The sequence below is a fragment of the Tyto alba genome, unplaced genomic scaffold, assembly GCF_018691265.1.
Source record: "Tyto alba isolate M040663 unplaced genomic scaffold, T.alba_DEE_v4.0 Super-Scaffold_23, whole genome shotgun sequence".
Classification (NCBI taxonomy): Eukaryota; Metazoa; Chordata; class Aves; order Strigiformes; family Tytonidae; genus Tyto; species Tyto alba.
The window spans coordinates 26260030-26279765 of record NW_024881297.1 but is presented as its reverse complement, the minus strand read 5'-3'; the positions used below and the strand labels follow the sequence as shown (position 1 = coordinate 26279765).

The 19736-nt window shown below is 41.6% G+C and overlaps 1 protein-coding gene across 3 annotated transcripts in view; it reads right to left on the bottom strand.

Moving 5' to 3' along the window:
• DKK2 (dickkopf WNT signaling pathway inhibitor 2) overlaps window positions 1–19736 on the bottom strand; it is a 124788-nt gene that overhangs the window by 35125 nt on the left and 69927 nt on the right. For 2 of the 3 annotated variants that reach the window (XM_032997860.2, XM_032997861.2), the window contains exon 4: window positions 10774–10982. In XM_032997860.2, the coding sequence (XP_032853751.1) occupies window positions 10774–10982 (209 nt within the window). Of the gene's footprint in view, window positions 1–10773; window positions 11609–19736 lie in introns of those variants that run through there. The other variant, XM_032997862.2, reaches the window with a different exon arrangement.

Sequence of the window (19736 nt, the reverse complement as noted above, 5' to 3'; positions counted from 1 at the left end):
CATGTGTGCCTGTAATAAAGACTCTCTTATCTATCTTCCACTGATAAGAGGACAGTGTTTAAGAAAAGGCACCATCCTTGTGACTATAAGGAACAAAATTAAATCCAAATCCCAAACCTACAGCAGTGACAATAAGGGCAGCATGCCTGGGGCAGGAGGGAATCTGACCCACAAAAGTCACCAGAAATCTGCTTTCCTAGGGACTGAGGAGTGTCTTTAGTTTTGCTGTCTTGTATTTAAACTCTCCATAACCTGAGTTCATTGAAGTGCACCAATAACTGACGTTGCATTTCAGATGAACATCTGCCTATCAAGGCATCTCAGTGCATTAAGATCTTTAAACATTTTACAAATGTTTTTTAATAAATCCATCCAAAATCCCTGCCAAGCACAGGGCCAAATATGTGCTTCCCAGTTTGGTAGATCAGGAAAGCAAGCAGAGAAAAGCTAAACATGAAACTTTGACTTTTAAACTCACTCTTCCAACAATCTGATCACCATCCCCCTTCAGTGCTCCAGCCAGTTGTTTCTTCTACACTTTCAGTGAAATCCAAAGATTAAAAAAGCTCTTGAATTTTTAATAATGATAATAATAATTCATCTAAATTTATTATTTATCTCTGCCTACCACTGTTGTCTAGATAATATTTAAACCAGTATTTTCATATGCATATAGACAAACACATAAGCTAAGAAAGCCTGTGTTCCTACCTCTGAAATCCTTTGAAAATTTTGCACTATCTAGCACATTTTATATATTTGTGCAATACCAAAACTTAGAACCTCTTATTTCCCATGTTCTTTCCCATTCTAGTCACTTCTCTAGGGAAATGAAGGGACAGAGTCTTCTTTATCCTCCTTTCTGGCCCTGAAATTGGAAAAGAGAGGCTGAGGGGAAGGTAAGCAGATATGTGACGCCCTTCCAGCTGGCAAGCCCTGCTCAAAAACACAAGGAAACAGCTTGTATCATCCCAACGTTTTGCTCCATCCTTCCTTGACCTCCCTTGTCTCCGTGTTGCTTATTTGGAAAATTGCGCTAAAAATGCTTCCCAATTAACATAATCTGAGCTATGCTAAAACTATGCTGCTACTCAAAAACAACTTGCTCTGAAAATCCCTCCCGGAGACTTGTTTACACAGCGGGGAGTGGATCAGCACGCATGAGGCTGCAGAGCCATGATTTCTCTCTTCGGCCGCCTCATGCTGGTTATACTCTGCTTGCACTGGCATCACTGACCGGGCCCCGGCCCTGGCACCGAGGTCTCAGTGGAAGGAAAACCCCGAGTTGGCCTAACCACAGGACAGTTTGGAATCAGCAAGACTTTCCCAGCCTCTTTCAGCTTAAACACTGGTACAAAGTCTGAGAGAAATTTCCCTCCACACAGAAAACCTTAATCTTCTGGTTAGACAACACCACACACAACAATTTGATACTTAATAAATTGTCGCAAAGCTATAACACAAGTATTCACTTGGTCACTTATCCTTTTAGCAATAAAAAACAATCAGGACTGAAGTTCAGCTGCAATTTGTTGCAGCTGCGGTGGCAAGGACCCCCTCAGAAAGTAATTTCCAGAGGATTCTTCTTGTTAAAAAGCCATTTCCTTGGCGAGAAGTGGGATGTCTGGAAGATAGCAACGGGGACAAAACTGAGCACAGAAGTTTACAAGCATTCCTGAAGAGCATTTTAAACCCCCTCTATTTATTCAAACAATTACAAAAACACTTTATGCAGCTAATCAGTTTAGCCCCTCCACCAAAATATAAAGTAGATTTTTAATCCTAACTTCAGATTGGCATTTTTCCTCATTACCCCTAAATCGACACAAGGCATCTTCAACACTTGGCTCCACCCTGGAGGTGTGAGAGAGAGAATGGCAACCTCCTGGTTTTCTAGTCATTCCATGGCTCCCAGGATTTCCATTCTTGAGTTTTGACCCACACTCACTCACTCTCCCCACCACAGGAGTTGGTTGAACTACTTGGTTATGAATAATATACATTGCAAATTTAGCTTTGTTGGAAGTAACAGGATCTGAAAGGGTCTGGAAGAACAACTTCCAGTCTCGCCGGACAACCTCATAGTGTTCAGCTCACACACTATGGCATGTGGTTGGTTATGTGGGTCAGATGGTATCATTATTACTACCAGAGTGGATGACAAACTGAAATTTAAGAACTACAAGTCTGGTAAAACCTTCAGGCTATGCTAAATACATGAAACAGTCTTCATATTTACTTGGTGGCTCCCATCATCCCAGGGGGTTAATAAGATAATCTCTCTGCAGAGAGAAGACTAATGATGCCAGGTTGTTTATGTTCATAAACACTCATGAATTTATCATCAGATAACACACCAGTCATGCCACCTTCTCTAGCCTGCCAAATGGTCACCCTGTTCCCTGATGCAAACACAGGACAGTAGCCAGCTTTTTCTTCCCTTCTGCTTCTTCCATTACTACTATCCCTTCATGTTACTCATCATATGGTCTCTCTCTATGGGAAAGCCATATGTTAACTATTTAATCACAATTTGCAACTCTTTCTTTGGTAAAAGAATGCCATTCCTCTGCCTACCACTAAAAGAGGAAATGGCCATCCGACATCTCCTCTCTCTTTCCCTCACCCCTGAAGAATGGGAGGGGAGATGATGTTTGAAAAAGAAAGTAAGTATCCACCCAGTACTCCTCCTACCAAAGAAAAGGAGACTTACAGCTCAGTGTCTGTGTCCTGGACAACCTAATGCCCCACAATACAGAGAGAAAATTAAACTTTTCTTTATTAAGAAAATAGGATCCTGAGCCTCCCAGGAATTTCATAATGAACTGGATGGAATGCAGGCTCTGTTATCTCATTTTCAAACCAAAAGAGAAGGAACAAAGACATACAGCAAGTTCTGTAGTCTGTGCTAGCCCTGCAAGATCAGGCTGACGGAAGCTTCATTTGGCCATTTTTCACCCAGCTGCTACTGAAGACACACTGTGAAGACAAAATGTCTGCCCAGCCCAAGGCTCCCTAACACCACCTCTTGCTTGCAGCCCTATCTCATACTAGACAGAGATTTTCCTCCTTTTAAACCTATGCTCTATAAAAACTCACCCTGAACAGGGACCGTATAACCCAAAGCATCTCTGTGTTATAATCCACATGAACATATCCACCGTAAGAAAATCAGGGAAAGCACTCAGACACACCAGTAAATTTGGCCGTAAGAGCAGGTGGAGTCTTCCTTAGAACATGCAGCATTAGGAAGCCCAAAATCTATTTTCAGTAGTGACTTCAGAAAACAACCTAAGCTATTTGAGATTTGGGACCCAAGCCCCAATAGAACACAAGACTTAGATTTCTATGGTTTCTATCGAGTTGATAGGAGTACTTGACACTGGCCATCCAGAGTACCATGGCTCTACATCATGAGACACTAGTTTTGCTGTAAAAACAAAATAAAACAAACAAACAAAAAACCCTCACAACAATAAAAGGAGGGGAGAAAGTCAAATGAAAGCAAAAAAAGTTAAATACAAGATGGTAGCACATCAGTCAGTACCATTTTTTTTTTTTTTGACACAGTCTAAATCTTTCTGATACTTCTGAAAATGAACTAAGTTAATGCCAACTAGATTAGTGAGGCTTAGAATTTTCATTTTTGTTAGTGGTTTTACATGTATCTCTCTGCTTCCAGAGACCTTGCTTTACAGCAAAATGTCCTGCTTTAGGATCTTTGCAGGCTGTCAAGAAGAGGTGCACCATTTTCTATAGGAACACATAGCAAAAGAAAATTCTAGAAACTATCCTGCTCTGTGCAAAAGGAAAAATAAAAGAGCTTTTCCCCCATCATATGCATTACTTTCCCTGATGCCATTCTAGTTAAGAATGAGACTCCATGAATAGAAGTTTCCTGCTGCAAAATAAATATATTCTGTTTGCAACTCCTTTTAAGAGATCTCCACTTTAGGCATTTCAGACTTGCAGGGAAGAGATCACACTGATAGCAAGTCACGGCTTCACTCAACACAAGCTGCCAAAACTTGTAGAATTGAACCCTGTCCTCCCCTTCACTGGACCAATAAATATGCTTTTAAAACCATGCACAGCCTGGTTCACACTTACAAGATGCACAGAGAACGAGGCAGAGGGCTTGCAGAGTAAAGCAACACCTCATTCCCGAGCATGTGCAGAACAGTCCACCTTCACATATTGCTAAAAATGCTAAACCAGTGCCATTTGCACTACACATGTGCAACATGCATGTCTCCAAGATTCATTACTGTGCATATGAAAATTCAATCATATCAAAGCTTAGCTTTAAGAAAGTCCCAAGGGGCTGAACCACGTGATTATGCTCTTTGAGGGGGGAAAAACAACAACTCTTAAACTTTCTTCTTTTTTGTAGCATTGCCCCAGTCTTTCCTTTATAAGAACAAAGTAGCTGTGAAATGAGTGAACTCCACGTTCCCACTGTGTGTTTATATCCATTAATTTTCATAACTCAAGTTCTGTTTCTGTGAACACAAACGTATAAATCACAGATGGATTTAGGACCAGTCCCAAGAAAACTGTAACCAAGATGAAAAAAACTCATTATTTTATTTGAAAACTGCTGTGATTTGGTCAATTAGTATGACCATATGTATCCTTTTATGCCATCTCTCTCTCTAAAACACTACTTTCTGCAGCTCATTATAGAGCAAAGGATTCTGCAATGAGCTTGGAATTCACCTATTTGCACATTTTATTGCAATTTGAAAATTGCTTTGTGTTCATGATTTTTTCCATTAAAATAAATCTGCCCTTCAATTAAAAAAGGGAAGAATGTCACTGAAGAAAAATGGCAGTCTGGGGACGCATATGGTCACTGCACATCCTATACTTGATCAAAAAAAAGAGATAGATGTTCATGTCCTCTAATGAAAATAAAGACACTTGCAGGCAAATTAAATTCTAAAAAAGTAGCAAAACAAACTTCCTGATCTTTTTGGCTTTTGTATGGACCTTTCACATCCATGGATATGAAGCTCACAGGAACTGGTTTCAACCTGAAGGTACCAGAAACACAGTCTAGAACATAGCACTAAAATACAAGGATTTCCAAAGAGTTATCCTAAGTCCTCTAAGAGAGGGGAAAAAAAAAAAAAAAAAAAAAAAAATTATATATACCTGGAGTTTTACCACTGCAGGAAAGGCAGAGAGGTGGCTTCTGGTTTTGTTCCCCATTTCTGTTGTGTCATACAAACTTCAGCTCCTCAAATCTATCATAAATGTCTAATGACTGCAGTGCTGACACTGACAAGAAGCTCCCCAGCACCACGGTGGGGCGAGGTGACAAGCCATGTGTCAACGATGTGCCAGGCTACTGGCTCTGAGTCTGGCCTTGCACCTTGACTCTTGCCAGTCATGACCAGAGTGTTCATGTGGGGGTAGCATGAGCTTGGCAGGGACTTGTTTAGATATACTTTAAAAAATTCTTGGACACACAAAACCTGGAGAGGAAAGCAACGCTCGGAAAACAGAAGCAGAAGCTTTATGGGACTCCTCCTTTGCAGAGTTAAATTCCTCCTAAATGACATTTCCAGGGTGAGGCATTTGTAAGTACAACTGTAAAAGGACCAAAGGCTCAACTGACAAACCATGAGATATGAAGTGCTTGCAAGATGCATCCGGTGTTGAGATAATTAAAATCAAAATTAAGCTTGTGCTATATTTGCATCTGCAAAGCATCAGTTAATAAAACATAATGAGTTAATCAGACTCATTTTTCTGAGGGCAAAATGTAATCATGCTTCATGATCTTTTGTATTGTCCTCAGACTCTGACAGACTTTCCAGACAGAAACTAACTCTTCCTAAGTATTTGCACACCCAATAGCACATCAGAGTCCTATAAGTCTTCTAGGCATTGTTACAACATTCATAGGAAATAGTTGTAGGAAAGACACTTTATAGGACCTTTTACTCTATATTAAGAAGTCAAATAATAATAACAAATTGAAGGGGACACCAAGCATGACCCAAGAAGGAGGTAATACTCTGCATCCCATTTTTACAATCAAGAGACAAGCCACTCGGCTATTTAGCAAGACTGCTGCCAGCAAGCCAGTATGTTTCCCAGATTCTTAACTGCAAACAGCAATAGCAAAAAATACATTCTCTGGTGACCTCTGCAGATTTAGCAATTCTGTATTAATTTTTTTATTTAAAAACCCCCCCAAAAAACAACAAAAAGCAGCTGTTGGTGGATGTAATTTCTAGGTATTGTAATTAATTTATTTTTAATCCCATGGAGAAATAATTTATATGGTTGCTAGCTGTTCAAGATATTGTGGTTACATTTTTGGTGTCTTTGGTACATTTTATTGTAACATTCTCAGGGCACTGTAGTCAATTACTACATCTCATGCTGTTTTACTTGCTACAAAGCATCATCCAAGCATTTTCTAACAAGTCCTTGTGCGTAACTAGGTCCTGTTCAAGAAACACATGTATGTCCACGCGCCGATAGGTATGAGATCAGTGTCAGCTTAGCCATTTGGATTAATGCCTTTTTCGTTTGGCTTCTGTGGTCTCAAGCTTCTTAGCTTAAGCTGTGATAGAGTTCAAAACCAAATACATTTTAAAAATTAAACCGAGTACATTTGGGATACAAAGGCTTATCTGATAGCTGTCTACCGTGCCTCTGCAGTGTTAAAACTTGTCCCAGATTTTCACTCCTCTCTCCCTTTTCCAGACCTCATTGTCTCTTATTCAGCCCCACAGTTTTGCCAGTCCCCTCTCTCTTGGCCATCCCAGTTCTTCCCTTCATTGCTGCTGCTCTGTCGTGTGTGTGGGGGAAGTGGGAGGGACAGTCCCAGCGGGAAGCACAAACCCAACCAGCTACACAGCAGCAAAGGGAACGAGAGACATATCTTGCTGGGGAAAGAGCTGAAACTGTGGCTTGTGGCCAGGACTCAGAAAGGGCAGAAGATAATAGCGCCCACGGATTAAAGGAAAACGGCTGGAAATAAAGTTTGCTAGGTCTCATCATATCAGATCATTAAAGGCAGTTGAGTGCGAAGGAATGCAAACCCCAGCACTTATGGAGGAGACAAGCCTCAGAGGAGAGAGGGGACTATAACCCGGAGGCAAGAAGTCAAAAGGGTTATGAAATTAATTAAAGAGGCTAAAGGAGAGGAGCCATCATCCAGGAATCTATGGAACGGCTATGCCTTTCCATCACAGCTATGATACGTGGCGGCTTCCCTTTCAAGTTGCATCTCTAAAGTTGAGCGAGAGCACTCACATGGGAGAGCTTGCCCTAACACAGTGGAAGCTACAGCTAATGTGCAGAAAAAATAATCCACTGCCATTGCTAATGTGGCCTTTTTCATTCATGACTCTACTCACTATATTGTATTTATTTAGAGACATGATACATCCAGAGCAATTTCCCAGAGAGGCTACAGTACTGAGGTGTTATCTGTTCCTAGAAGCCATTTCTCTAAATCAATATAGTACTGACCCCCCAAACGTAGCCTAGTCTAACATGCTCTGTATGGTCTTATTCCTGAGCATACTTTTCCCTTGTGCAAATGCTATATATACTTTCCGATCGTCTGTGAAATTGGGAAAACATTGTTTGCAGAAAGGGGAAAACAGGAGTGACAGTGAAGAACAGGGAAGACAGTGAAATCTCACTGATTTAGCACATCAGTGCTTCTCATTCTCTCCTGATCCAAGGCAGTAAAGGGAATATGAATAGAAAATAAATAATATTCCTGAGAAAGACATAAAAATGTAGGTCTCACTAAAATCCACATTTGCCCTGCCATTCCCTCCAGCAAGCCGGATCAGTTTGCTTTGTTTGTGTGAGTATTTCCATTAATTTGAACTGGAACTTTGCCTGACAAAGGAGCACTGGATCTTCCCTTTCTGGTCAGAAGCACTGTAACTACCAGCTGAAATACATCAACACTCTAGATAAGCCATGAACAATTTTGTCCGTTGATTTATTGTTGATTAAAGACTCCCAAGTTGTTTCTAGTCCTGAGAATTAATGCAACTGAAAATGTTGCAATAACATTAGAGAAACCTTTTGAAAGTGCATTAGTCTACCAAGCTAAATAAGCAAATAGGTTGCTGGCTGATGGTCCTTTCATCAGTTTTGTTAAGAGTCTCTGATTTCTACTACATGTATCTTCAGAGAGTTGAATGCACAGCCCAGAGCTGTCACAACAGCAAAATTCTATTAATTTTCCTTTAGGTTGCATATGCTTGGTCCTTACTAAAACTATTTCCTAGTTGTAAACAAAACACTCAACTCATCATGCAATGTTGCCAAGATATAAAAAGTGCTCCTACTTTTGACACGTTATAAATTCCACTAATGCAACAGGTTGTTTTAGAAAGAAAAGGGTAGGCTTGTTCTCCTAGAAAATGGCATGCAAAACTTGAGCACAAAGTCCCGTAATCTAAACAAATCAAGTATTTAAACTAATAAGAGAGTACTTTTAAAAAAAAAAAAAAAAAAATGTCGTGTCTTAATTGGTTGAGATGTGTGACACCACTGTTAAAAAAATGCAGCAGCTTACCAACCCTGCAACTGGAAGTATCACCAAAGATAAAGCATTATCACAACAGTTAACAGTTACTTATTTTCTTTTCTTTTTTTTTTTTTTTTTTTTAATTTCTTCTTTTTATTGCAATTCTGTGTTAATTGTGTTGCTTCAGGCAGATGGCCGAAAGTAGCATCTACAATTATTGGTAGCAAATCTGAGTCACTTTCACGGACAACATCTGTGTGAGACCGTGCAGGAGCTGGGGCCAGAGTCCCAGGGAGTGAGGGTGAAATCAGCACCGACAGCCCTTGACGAGAGGTCAGGCTTTGCTCCCTGGGAGCCAAAGTCACTGATTCTCCAGGTGTCTTTCCTTGTGCTACAGACAGGACACCTCAACGTGCATGCCATCTCTTCTACCATTACCGATACTTACAGGGCTGTCTCTGACTTGAAGCGCACCTCGTGAGCCCGTGCCAGTAACTAGAAATCCCCAGCAAACAATCCAGGTTGGCAAGCAAGGGGCAAATCTTGCAAATGCAACCAGTGGGCAGTACAACTTGTTTTCCGGGAACTGGGTGAATTCTAATCAATCATGCTCAACATTGTGCTGAATACACATTGAAGTGCTAAGGATGTTGTACATAGGGAAAAGTGTCGAGAATTCCCCAAAAGGCAAAAATTATATATCATGTCTGGGGCTGTACAGAGCAGCCCCACAAGTACCCACACTGAAACTCATGAGACTGGGATAACACTCAGTGGGAAAATAGGTCCTATATATTGACTTCTTGTGAATACACAGAAAACAGAAGAAAACCCAAGAAGAACATTTAAGAAAGTGTATCATGCTGCTGTATTTCCTCAAGGTGATTTAATAGAGTAATTGTTACAGTGTGCACTAGGAAAGAGCAGAGTATTTTAGTAATATGAAACTTCAGCACAGCATCTGTTACTAAACTTTGCTCAGAGGTAAGGAGAGGCAACCAAATTCTGGGTAAATTATAAAACAATTGAGTGGCTAGGGAAAGAAAGCTTGAAGGAGTTTGAAAACAAATTTCTCGCACACAAAAACCAGAACTACCACCACTGTTACTGTGCCTGTACACAAAACCAAATTATAACGTTCAATTGGTAGGAAGCTGATGTGAAACGCTTCAGAAAACTAAGTGTCTTTCTTGAATTTGCAGCTTCTCTGCTGCTTTAAGGAACATGTAGGCAAGATACAGATCCTTCAAGGCACTGAGTATTTTGCCTTTTTAGTGCTGAATGTTGGCAGCTCCCTTGCTGCTATGCTGTTTGTTTCTTATGAAAAGCAGCTGTATTTAGAGGTATTAGTAACCAATAGTATAAAATCTATATTTTCTGAAGAAGTCTACCTCCTTCAACACCACAATGCACAACATTCATACCATCCACGTTGAGACTTGATAGGGAAGTGGAGGACTGATGGCTTAAAATGCTGCTTTATAGTTTACCACAAAGGTAGTTGAATGAAGATAATTTTCTATCAGACTCCCACTTTTCCAAGCAGGGTAGAGAGGAAAGAAGACTGCATAAGCAAGTCAGGATCTTTTTTTCAAAAAATTTCTATAAGCTTTTCTTTCTTCCTTACACACAAATTTCATATTCAGGGCTGTTACTCCCTGATTATCTCAACAGGACATAACCAAACAAAACTTCCACAACTACTGGAGTGTATTCTGGACAAGAAACCTAGAATTTATTTTCTGTCATATTAAGCAAATGAATGTGCCTCAAACTATACCACTGGGATAGCATGCTTTTTTATTCTCACCATGAAGAAAGATATGAGAGATCAACTTGATAGGTGTGATTTTTAAAACCAAGTTTGTTTGACCACTGTAAACACAGTTTTCACTTCACGCTCAAATTTTCCTCACCTATTCAAATTCATTGAGTTAACAAGAAATTTCTTCCTTTACTTCTAGCAGCCCTTTGAAGGAGTTGAACAAAGAAATGCTCAAGATTATATACTTTTAGATTACTCTTTTTTTCATCTGTTAATCCTACAGATAAAACTTAAAGGTTTAAAACCTTCCAACTCCTACTTGCACAGTTCTTAACGCCAGTTATGAGATGGCATCATCCCAGACAACCCCAATAAAGTAAATTAATCAATTTAACAGAGTAAAGCTTTGAAAACAATGTGAGGGGAAGACTAGCAATTATTTGTATATACCATGCAGACGGACAGACACTCGAGCACTGAAGCAATGTCCTACCTCTCCTTGCCGGTGATAGTGCTTGGGAGGTTTTCCCATCTGCTCTAGCATTTTGCCCTTCTTACTGCTAGCAAGCGTCAGTCCCTGGTGGATGCCTGCAGATCTGTTGGTTGCCTGAGTTGGAGCCTCCCCCATCAGGGTGGACTTGATGGAGTTCACCTTGGAGCTGGAGCTGTCTAGCTGGGAGCTCTCCACGATCAGGACCGCGGCTAGTAAGAGGAGACAGCAGGAGCACTTATTCCACATCAGCACGATCATCTCCCCTCCCCCCAAAAGGATTATCTTTTTTTTTTTTTTTCTTTTTCTTTTTTCCTTTTTTTTTTTTTTTTTTTTTTTTTTAAGGCAAAGAAAACAAAAGAGAGAGAGAAAAAAAAAAAAGTTTTTTTTAAAAATATCTCCCAAAGTTGTTAACAAAGCAATGGATTTCAATGCCACACACTCAAGGAACTGCTGTTCTTAGAGACACGGGAGAAAAATAATTAAGAGAAGAATCCCCTAGGAAAAAAACGTGTCAAGTCTATAGGCATTGAGCAATTCTCGGGTCTGTGAAGTGAAGGCTTTTTCCTCCAGGTCCTCAAGAAATCCAGGCAATTCTTTGGTAACTGAAGCAACAAGCTCCGAGGCAACTGCAGCCAGGGCAGCTCCCCGGCAGCGCAGGCACCAGCACACGTTTGCTTAAGCTTCAGAGGCAGAGTGAGCGAGTTACTTCCCCCCACTCCTCCTCTCCGGCTGCACAAGCCAACAGAGAGGAAACTCAAACCAGATCCAATCCAAGCAGCACCGGCAAAAGCTGGGCTTAGTTTTCTTTCGCTCTCTCTCCCCCCTCTTTACTTTTTATTCCCCTCCTCCTTTTTCTGTCTTTCGCCTCAGCCTCTGCAGCCAGCGGGAGTGAAAGCGCCCGGTCTCCTCCTCCTCCTTCTCCTCCTTCTTCTCCTCCTCCTCCTCCAGCCCGGCCGGTGAGGGGTGAGGGGCTCTGGGCATCCAGGGCAGGGCAGGGGGAGCCCCGGGGCTGCCTCCCACCCGTGGCGGGAGCACCGGGACACAGGCAGAGGGGCAGCACCCCCCATGGCGGGCTTCCTGCGTGACTCCCCCCTCGCACTCGGGGGTCTCCGGCACCTTCCCGCTGCCCCCTCGCTATCACAGCCAGCGTCCCTTCCCCCGCCGCCCGTGTCGTGTCTGTCCCCCACTCCTCCCCCAATTCCCACCCCTCCGGCAGCCGCTCACCCCCCAGCCGGGTTCCCCCTTTCTCCGGCCGGGGTCTGCCCAGGGCACACGGCCACGCACAGCCTCAGACACGCGTGCCCCGCTCTCGGCTGCACCCCGCTGCCGCTCCAGTACCCGGCCTGGAGGTGAGAGGCGAAGCCTCGCCAAAGGGGACGGGTGCGGCAGAGGGATCCCCGAATTGTGCTGCCAAACCGCAGCCAAGGGCCGAGGTGCTCCAGCTCCCCGAAACGCTGAGAAGGGCAAAGCACGTTAGCCCTGCAGTGCTGCGGAGGTGTGGGGCTGGCACACAAAGCCTCTGAAATCTTATGCCCGAGCCTGCAAAGTCCGCTGCCCAGGCAAAGGGCACGTCCAGCCACTAATGCTGCCCTGCACCCCTCCTAAACGTGATGCTCCTCAGTGCCACGATGCCACTAGCGACCTGAGAGACTTACTCAGTATTCATCCCCGTTCCCTGGCAGGAGCACGCATCCGATGGCTGTGAAACATCCAGGGGCTGCTAACAACCACCCCCTCGCGCCAAGGCCCTTGCATCTCCCTGCCACGGCACGGAAACTCTGGGTTCCAGAAAGCGGAAGGTAAGCAGGGACACAGAGCGGAAAATTAACAGAACCGGGGTAAGACCAACTCTTAAACTTAAACATTTAGTGCAGAGAACAGCACCGTGGGGCACTTGTGTACTGCAGTGGAGCAGCTCCAAGCCCTTCTCCTTCCCCTGGATGTGTGAAAGTGGAGTGGAGGGAGCAGATGGCGAGAGGGGATGCGCTCTGACTGTCGCACAAGTCCAAACGCTACCTTGTCTGGGAACAGCACAGAGCATTTTCCTGGTTTCCCTCTCTCCCTTAGAGGAGGGGTCCCTCCTCTAAGCTATCATTCCTTTCCAGCCACTCTCCCTCTTTACATGGCAGAAGGGGTTGAAGAAGGCATGCGCACCCAAAATTTCATTTCTTCTAAATTAACAGCTGTGTAAAAGGAAGTTGCTAAGACAAAAATACCAGGGGGTAGGCAGGGACTCTTGTGGCCCCTGGGTCCTGGGGGCTTGGGAGCTCTCTGTGGCTCACTGAGCCACACCACCTTGGGTAAGTTTTTTAAAATTTTGCCTTTCTATCGACATGTGACTGCTAGCAGTGTGTCCTAACATTAGGGCTTGCATTATATTAAACAGAGCATCTTGTAAAGAGTAGATAAATTTACATCTTTTTCCACAACTCAAACCTTAGGATTGTTTGGGAGGATTTAATCCCATCTCACAGGGCAGATTTATTTTTTTTTTTAACCTTTCTTATCTAATGATCTCTTACTTTAGGGGATTACTACTGATTTTTTTTTTAGTTTTTTTTTGTTTGTTTGTTTTGTTTTTTTTGTAAGTAACTGAAATGACAGCCCCCAAGACTGGATTTTAAGTTGTTCTACAGAGCATGGCATTTGCTCTGACTTGGGCTTCAGATGAGCTCACATTTACTGGTTTTGAAGCTAGAAGCAATTTTATTAGCACTTGGTTTCAGAAAATTAAGTTCAGAATTAAAATGTCACTTTTTTCTTCATTCAGCTTTGCAAGGAGTAAGAAATGAAAAAAAAAAAAAAAAAAGCCTCCTTCACAGCATTTCCTTTTTTCTATCTTTGTGCAGCCTTAAATAAACTAAAATTACATTTCTGTCTTCATCCCCGATAAATCCTAAAGACATTTGTAAGGAAATGTTTCATAAAGATCAGAAAGCAATTTGTAATTTCACAAGAAAGTGATAAAAGCCAGTCCATTTCCACTGTTTTTGACTTGACTTTTGACACCCAGCCCTTCTGGTGTTTCACCCCTCCCAAACCCAAAAGCAAACAGCTATGAGGGCCACAGGAAAACCTCTAACAGATAACTTCATAGAAATTTGGCAGAGAGCCATATAAACAGCACACACACAGACAAAATGGGTAAAATCACAGCCACAGAGAAACATGAAATCCACTCAGACACACGTGCACAGTGTGTACACACGTGTGCGTCGGCAGCCTCACTCACAGACACGGGAGGGCTGATGTCCACCCACCCGTTCACGTAGGATCAAGCTGAGAGGGAGAAACACAAACTGGTAGCAGCTCTTTGATTTCTAATAACTAGTACCCTGGTCACATTTTATTTTCTTGCTGGGGATAAATAAACTGTGGAGAACGCTGAAGTTACAATTCAAATCTCTCCTCCTGGTACTCTCCATATATGCCAGCCCTGATCTGTCCTGCTTCGTGGTTGGTATCGAATTTATAAAAATACCAAGTCAGCAGGTTTTGCAAGATTACCACAAAAATTGGTCAAGCAAAATGTCGTTTTCTCACCCCGAAGACGTTTGATCAAAACGTATGGGAAGCTGTGTCAATTCACACTTCAAACAGCTCCCTTCTCCAAAATCCTTTATGACTGCTCAGAATATATGGTATATTTAACCAGGCTCTGAATCTATTAACTTTTTTGTTTGTTAACTTTAGTGACAGCAGTAGCAACCCCCCTCAAATTATAAATTTTTTGGATGTTATCTCATCTGTGTTTCTCTTACCCAGGAAGGAACATACGTTTTTAAGTCAGTGGTGGAGAATTCTCCACCAGAGTTGCTTTGAATAAGGGAAGATTACAAAGAGAACAAAATAACTGATGACACACGCAAAGAGAATCCTTGACAATAAAGAACACAATATGATGACCTCATGCAAGTACCATTCAGCTCTTCTTGAAATAAATGGACATGTGTGGTATTAAAGAGAGGCACACAGCACCTCAAGGAGCCGACTGTAAGTAGACTGTGTCTAAATTAATTAAATATATATCTATTAATATCTTATTAAATGTATTATTTAAATCAATAAATGTAAAAAACAAGCCACATTCCATGTCCTTAGATGTAAATAACAAAGTCCCCATATATTCATAAACTCTATAAATTTGAGGAAAACTAGGGAGTAATGCTCAAAGCTTTTCAGATATTTAAGAACAATTGCCCAAACTAATTTTTCCAAATTGGTCTGGATTCGGCAAAGTATGAAGTTCATCAGTCAGCTGGATTCATCTAAGTTTCCAGACATTAATTTCATGGGAGCAGGAATGGAAATGGGTTTCTTTCCAACAGGCCAGGACCTATCTTGGAACTCCTTGCTCTGAGGGGAAGATAGTTTGCAGCATCTCCGAGGAAATGGAATCAGGTTTTGCTTTGCTACCCTGACAGACAGCTCCCTCCAGAGGAAGCAGCAACCCACTTTACTGCAGGGCAGCTGCTGCCAGACCAACATGCTGCTCAAGACCAAAGAAATTAGAAGTAGATGGACAGAACCTGTGTTGGGGAGGAGCTTTTATTTTTTTTTTTTTTTTTTTTTTCCTTAACAAAAGCATGATAAATAGATATACTCGTAGAGAAACAAGCTATTTAGTATTTTAGGTTTTTTTTTTTTCACTTTTAACTAGCATTCACCCCACACCTTGTATACTTCAAACTGGTCAAATACAGACTTCCAAACTTAGGTGTGGATTTCCTATGGTCCTCACTGCAGCAACTCCTTTAAAGACACAGATTTACTTCACAATATCTACTCAAATAAGATGGTATGGAGGCAAAAATACCAAGAAGCATCTTTGCTTTTCAGATTTATGGCTGTACTGCTACAGCCTAGATTTTGAGAGACACCAAGAACTCCTAAAACATTTAAGTGCCATAGGGGAGGTACCAGAGGAACCAGCTACAACAAAACAGAGGTTAAGTGCATGAGGTGCACTAAGGAGCAGCTGTCACACTATTGAAGATCAGGCAGAGAGTTTACCATGAAGTTTGATGCCCAGTTTGGAGAAGGTAAGGCCCACATACTTTGTGTGTGTGTGTGGAGGGTAGTCAAACATTTCAGAGCAATACAGTTTTTTGCCCAAAAAAACCTTTTGCAGCTAACTGTACAGAATAACGGAAGAAGCATTACCTCAAAAACCGCTGTTAGTGGCAAATGCTATGTAACACGTGAGATGGTCACTACAAATTTCTCATCAAGTACCATACTGCAGAGACCGAACCTGCTCCTGGGCATTGTGGACCTAATCACAAATCTTCCTGGGATCTTCCAGAGGTGACACTTATGACCTAGCTTGGAGGACAGATTGTTTAAAGACCCCCCCATGCTCAGCTTTAGCTGCTAATTTTTCTTGCAGATTTCCAGTAGGCAGGAAGAGAGGATATGCTGGTCATAACCCAGGCATGGAAGCTCGACAGTCAAGAGGGCAAATGTTCATTAAACACCAGTGAGACCTCCAGCTGCAAACACTGAGAACTACATCAGCAAGCCACAACTATTCAGTTCTCATGTAATGTTAAAAATCTATATATGTTTTAATACAGAAATATACATTTGTATCTCTTTGGGGCTAAATTAGCATGGGGTCTGTAAGAAAAGTAGGTTTTTCTCTCATTTTCTTTGCACCCATGGAGAGCAGACACAGCTTGTATTTATTTCTAAATCAGGTATTCATACCCTGAACTAATGTTGGAGGTTTAAAAGTTCCACATATTTTTTTTTACAAATGCTTTGGTGTTTATTTTAATTACACTTGTTTATAAATTTAATGAAAAAACTGAGCGGCCTTAAATAAATGTTGTGTAGAATTTGTCCAGTTTTATTACTTATTCTTGCCAAAATAAAACAATGGAAAAAAAAATAAATTTGTTGGCATTTTAATTGAAAAAATGTCAAATTTTACTTGTGTTTCTACTATCTTTTTATTTTGCTATATGAACTCCCCACTTATATTCTTTGTCAGGGAGTTCCATTAGATTCACTGTGGCCCTTCTTTCATTTTTATTGGGGGAGCAGATGATTTTAGGTGGGCCAGAAAGACATGGAAAATAGTAGCTTTTTTTCCTCTTGTTTTTTCTCCCCCTTTATTCTCTGAAACTTTGTAAAACAGAAAATGTTTGGGAAAGGCAGAGTCTAGCAGAAACCAAGACAAAAGCAAGAAATAACACAGGAAATTAATATATTCAATTTAAGGGCAAAAAGGAAATACAATAAAAATGCGGAGATCCTTTACCCAACCTCCTCCAAAGGGCCAAAATTGCACACTGTAAATGCAAAATATTATGGGCCAGATAATAATCCTGTGTAATTTTCAGCATTTATATTTTAAGCCACTTGATTTCAGTTAAACCATTTTTGATTTACACCAGCTTTAGTTCAGTCTAACATCCTATGTTTTTCTTTCCCTTAAATAAACCAAATTACCTGTTCTTCAAATTAAATCTGTTTTTAATTGTATATAAAGCATTTTGGGATACTTGTTGTATGAAAGACATTCTATAACAGAGGTGTATTGTTTTTTGTTATTATTTTTGAGGTTCTCCAGCTGTGCTGAATTTCCATTGCCCCTTAGAGCAACTCTTACAACTTTGATACGGCCAAGTCTCCCTTAGCATTGCCTCTGGGGCCTACTCTGTCTTTTATCTAATTTCTCACTACAAAAATTCAATCAGGACCATCAAACAATACCTAGTTTTCCTAAGGCTGCAGCCTTTCTTTAAAAAAGCACATTTAAGGAGCTCCTTCTTCACCTCTGTCCCTCAGCTCTATATGGGGACATGGTTTGGGTTTGTTTCTTTGCTTTTTCACCATTTTTGTATTCAGCTCACAACCAAACCCCCTCAAGAAATTTTCCACCCTTCACAGAAAAGGCCTTGCATGGCGGTATAAGGGCAAGAGAGCGCAGGCACTGGTTGTAGGATGGGGACAAAGGGTAAGGGGATCCCCTCGCCCCAGCATTTCCACCAAACATTTCGTGACCCGGGACTGTGGCCCCAGCAAAGCACCCAGAGGACAGGCTGGGGCGTGCGATACCCTAAAGCATGACAGGGGCGGTCAGCTCTGCACTAATAAAGTCTATAGCCACCACAAAACTCTTCTCCACGGGTCACAGTTCTATATTAGTATGCATCAGGGAACCACTCATTAGAGTTTATGCCGTGTTTCTACCAGCACTGAAGTCTGTAGGTGTGACCGCTGCCCCGAGAGCTGGCCCGCTCCTCCTCCTCTTTCTCAGACCTCTCCCTCCAAAGGTCACCCCCTCCCCAAAACTGTCGGCGAGCACAGCTGCTGGTGGCATTGCTGCTTGGCCCGGCTGAGCCCCGAACTGGGGCTGGAGCAGGAGGCACCGGCCGCAACCCTGAGAACGGCGGGTTCGCAGTGTGCAACCCCAGTCACGGAAGCCAGAGAAGAAATATCACATCCTTTGACTCCTATATTTTTGGGTCTAATTCCTGATGCCATGCTCCTCATGAGCAGGAAGGCAAATGACGCAATAAAACTGTTTTGAAATCCATATTTATGATATTTTTGTCTGGAGATTTTTTTTTTTTCCCAAAATAGGAGTACTGATTGTTACTGTTATTCCTCATAAATAACTCCTTTTCCTGATTAAAACAGTCCAGGTTAGTGTCACACCTAACTAACCACAGAGTGTGCTATGACTGGCTTGGTTACTCACAGTTCAGGATCTGAATCAGCCCCTCTGACAACAATTAACCCTTCAGAGTGGGAATCACTGATTTCCTGGGAGGACGACAAAAGGAAAGGGAAACAATCCCAGCCCACTAAAATTAATAACTGCTGACAAACGTTGCTGCAAAAGCCAAATGTAATAACCAGTCAATTTAAATTATTTTAAGCCACTTCGTTATTTTCTCCAAAACATCTTCACTGTGTCACCGAACTGTACTCAGCCTGACCACGCTCCCGAAGCGGTATATGCTTCAGTGTCAATCGGAGGAAGAAATACTGTCTAAAAGGAAAGGTTTCAGCAAAATGCAGCGTGCAGCACCGCCAGGAAGAGGTGTGTGAGCTACGCTGTGTACGCACAGCACGCAGTTCTCTAGAGGATCACAACGCCCAAACCAAAACACGAGTTTGCGGTAGCCCAGAAGGATGGCTGGCTTGATATGGAAATAGCTGAAATTTCATCCACCCTCCCCCAGCTGCATATGTTGAAGAGTTGTTAAAACAATAAAAATACTTAAAATTAGTAAGTCTACATACACCCATTTATCTTTGCAATATTCTTGGCAATATTGGAGCCAAGTTACTCAAACTTTCCAAAGAAAAATAACCGTAAGGAAAATTCCCTTCTCAGGAATGAAAGCAGCAGAAAATTATGAGGCTGAAAAGGGAGTTAGAATGGAAACCGTTGTGCAACCTTAGCTATAATAAGTACTGAAAAAGCTGATTGTTTTTTATTACATTTATCTCATGTTTTCTGATAAATGCAGTCACATCTGAAGACTGCATAAAACAGAAAAAGTAAAAATATTTTAAATCATTTGCTTTGGCTTGCAAACCTACCTTAAACAAATGTTTTCAGAGCTAGGATGGTGTATCTATGGGCTGTAATAAAAATCCCACTGTCAGAGAAAGAGTAGAGCCTCAGCATTGCAAAAAAAGGAGTTAGGGATGTTGCTTCCTTCTCTGTGTGATTGCTCAATTTTACCTCCCCTCTTTATTTAAGAAAACAACTGAAAGATAAAGAGATCAGTCTTCTAGAACATAAACCCCCTTCCAGGTTTTTTTAGCACAAGTATATTGCTGTAGAATCAAGAGATAATAAGACATGGCAAAAGTTCCTCATCAGCAATATAATAATTCATGCTGAATGATTAGTTCATTAAACAGAGTCAAAGTCGGTCCTACTAACAGGCTAATATGACTGCATTTGATAAAATAATAATCTGGTATTGAACACTTAG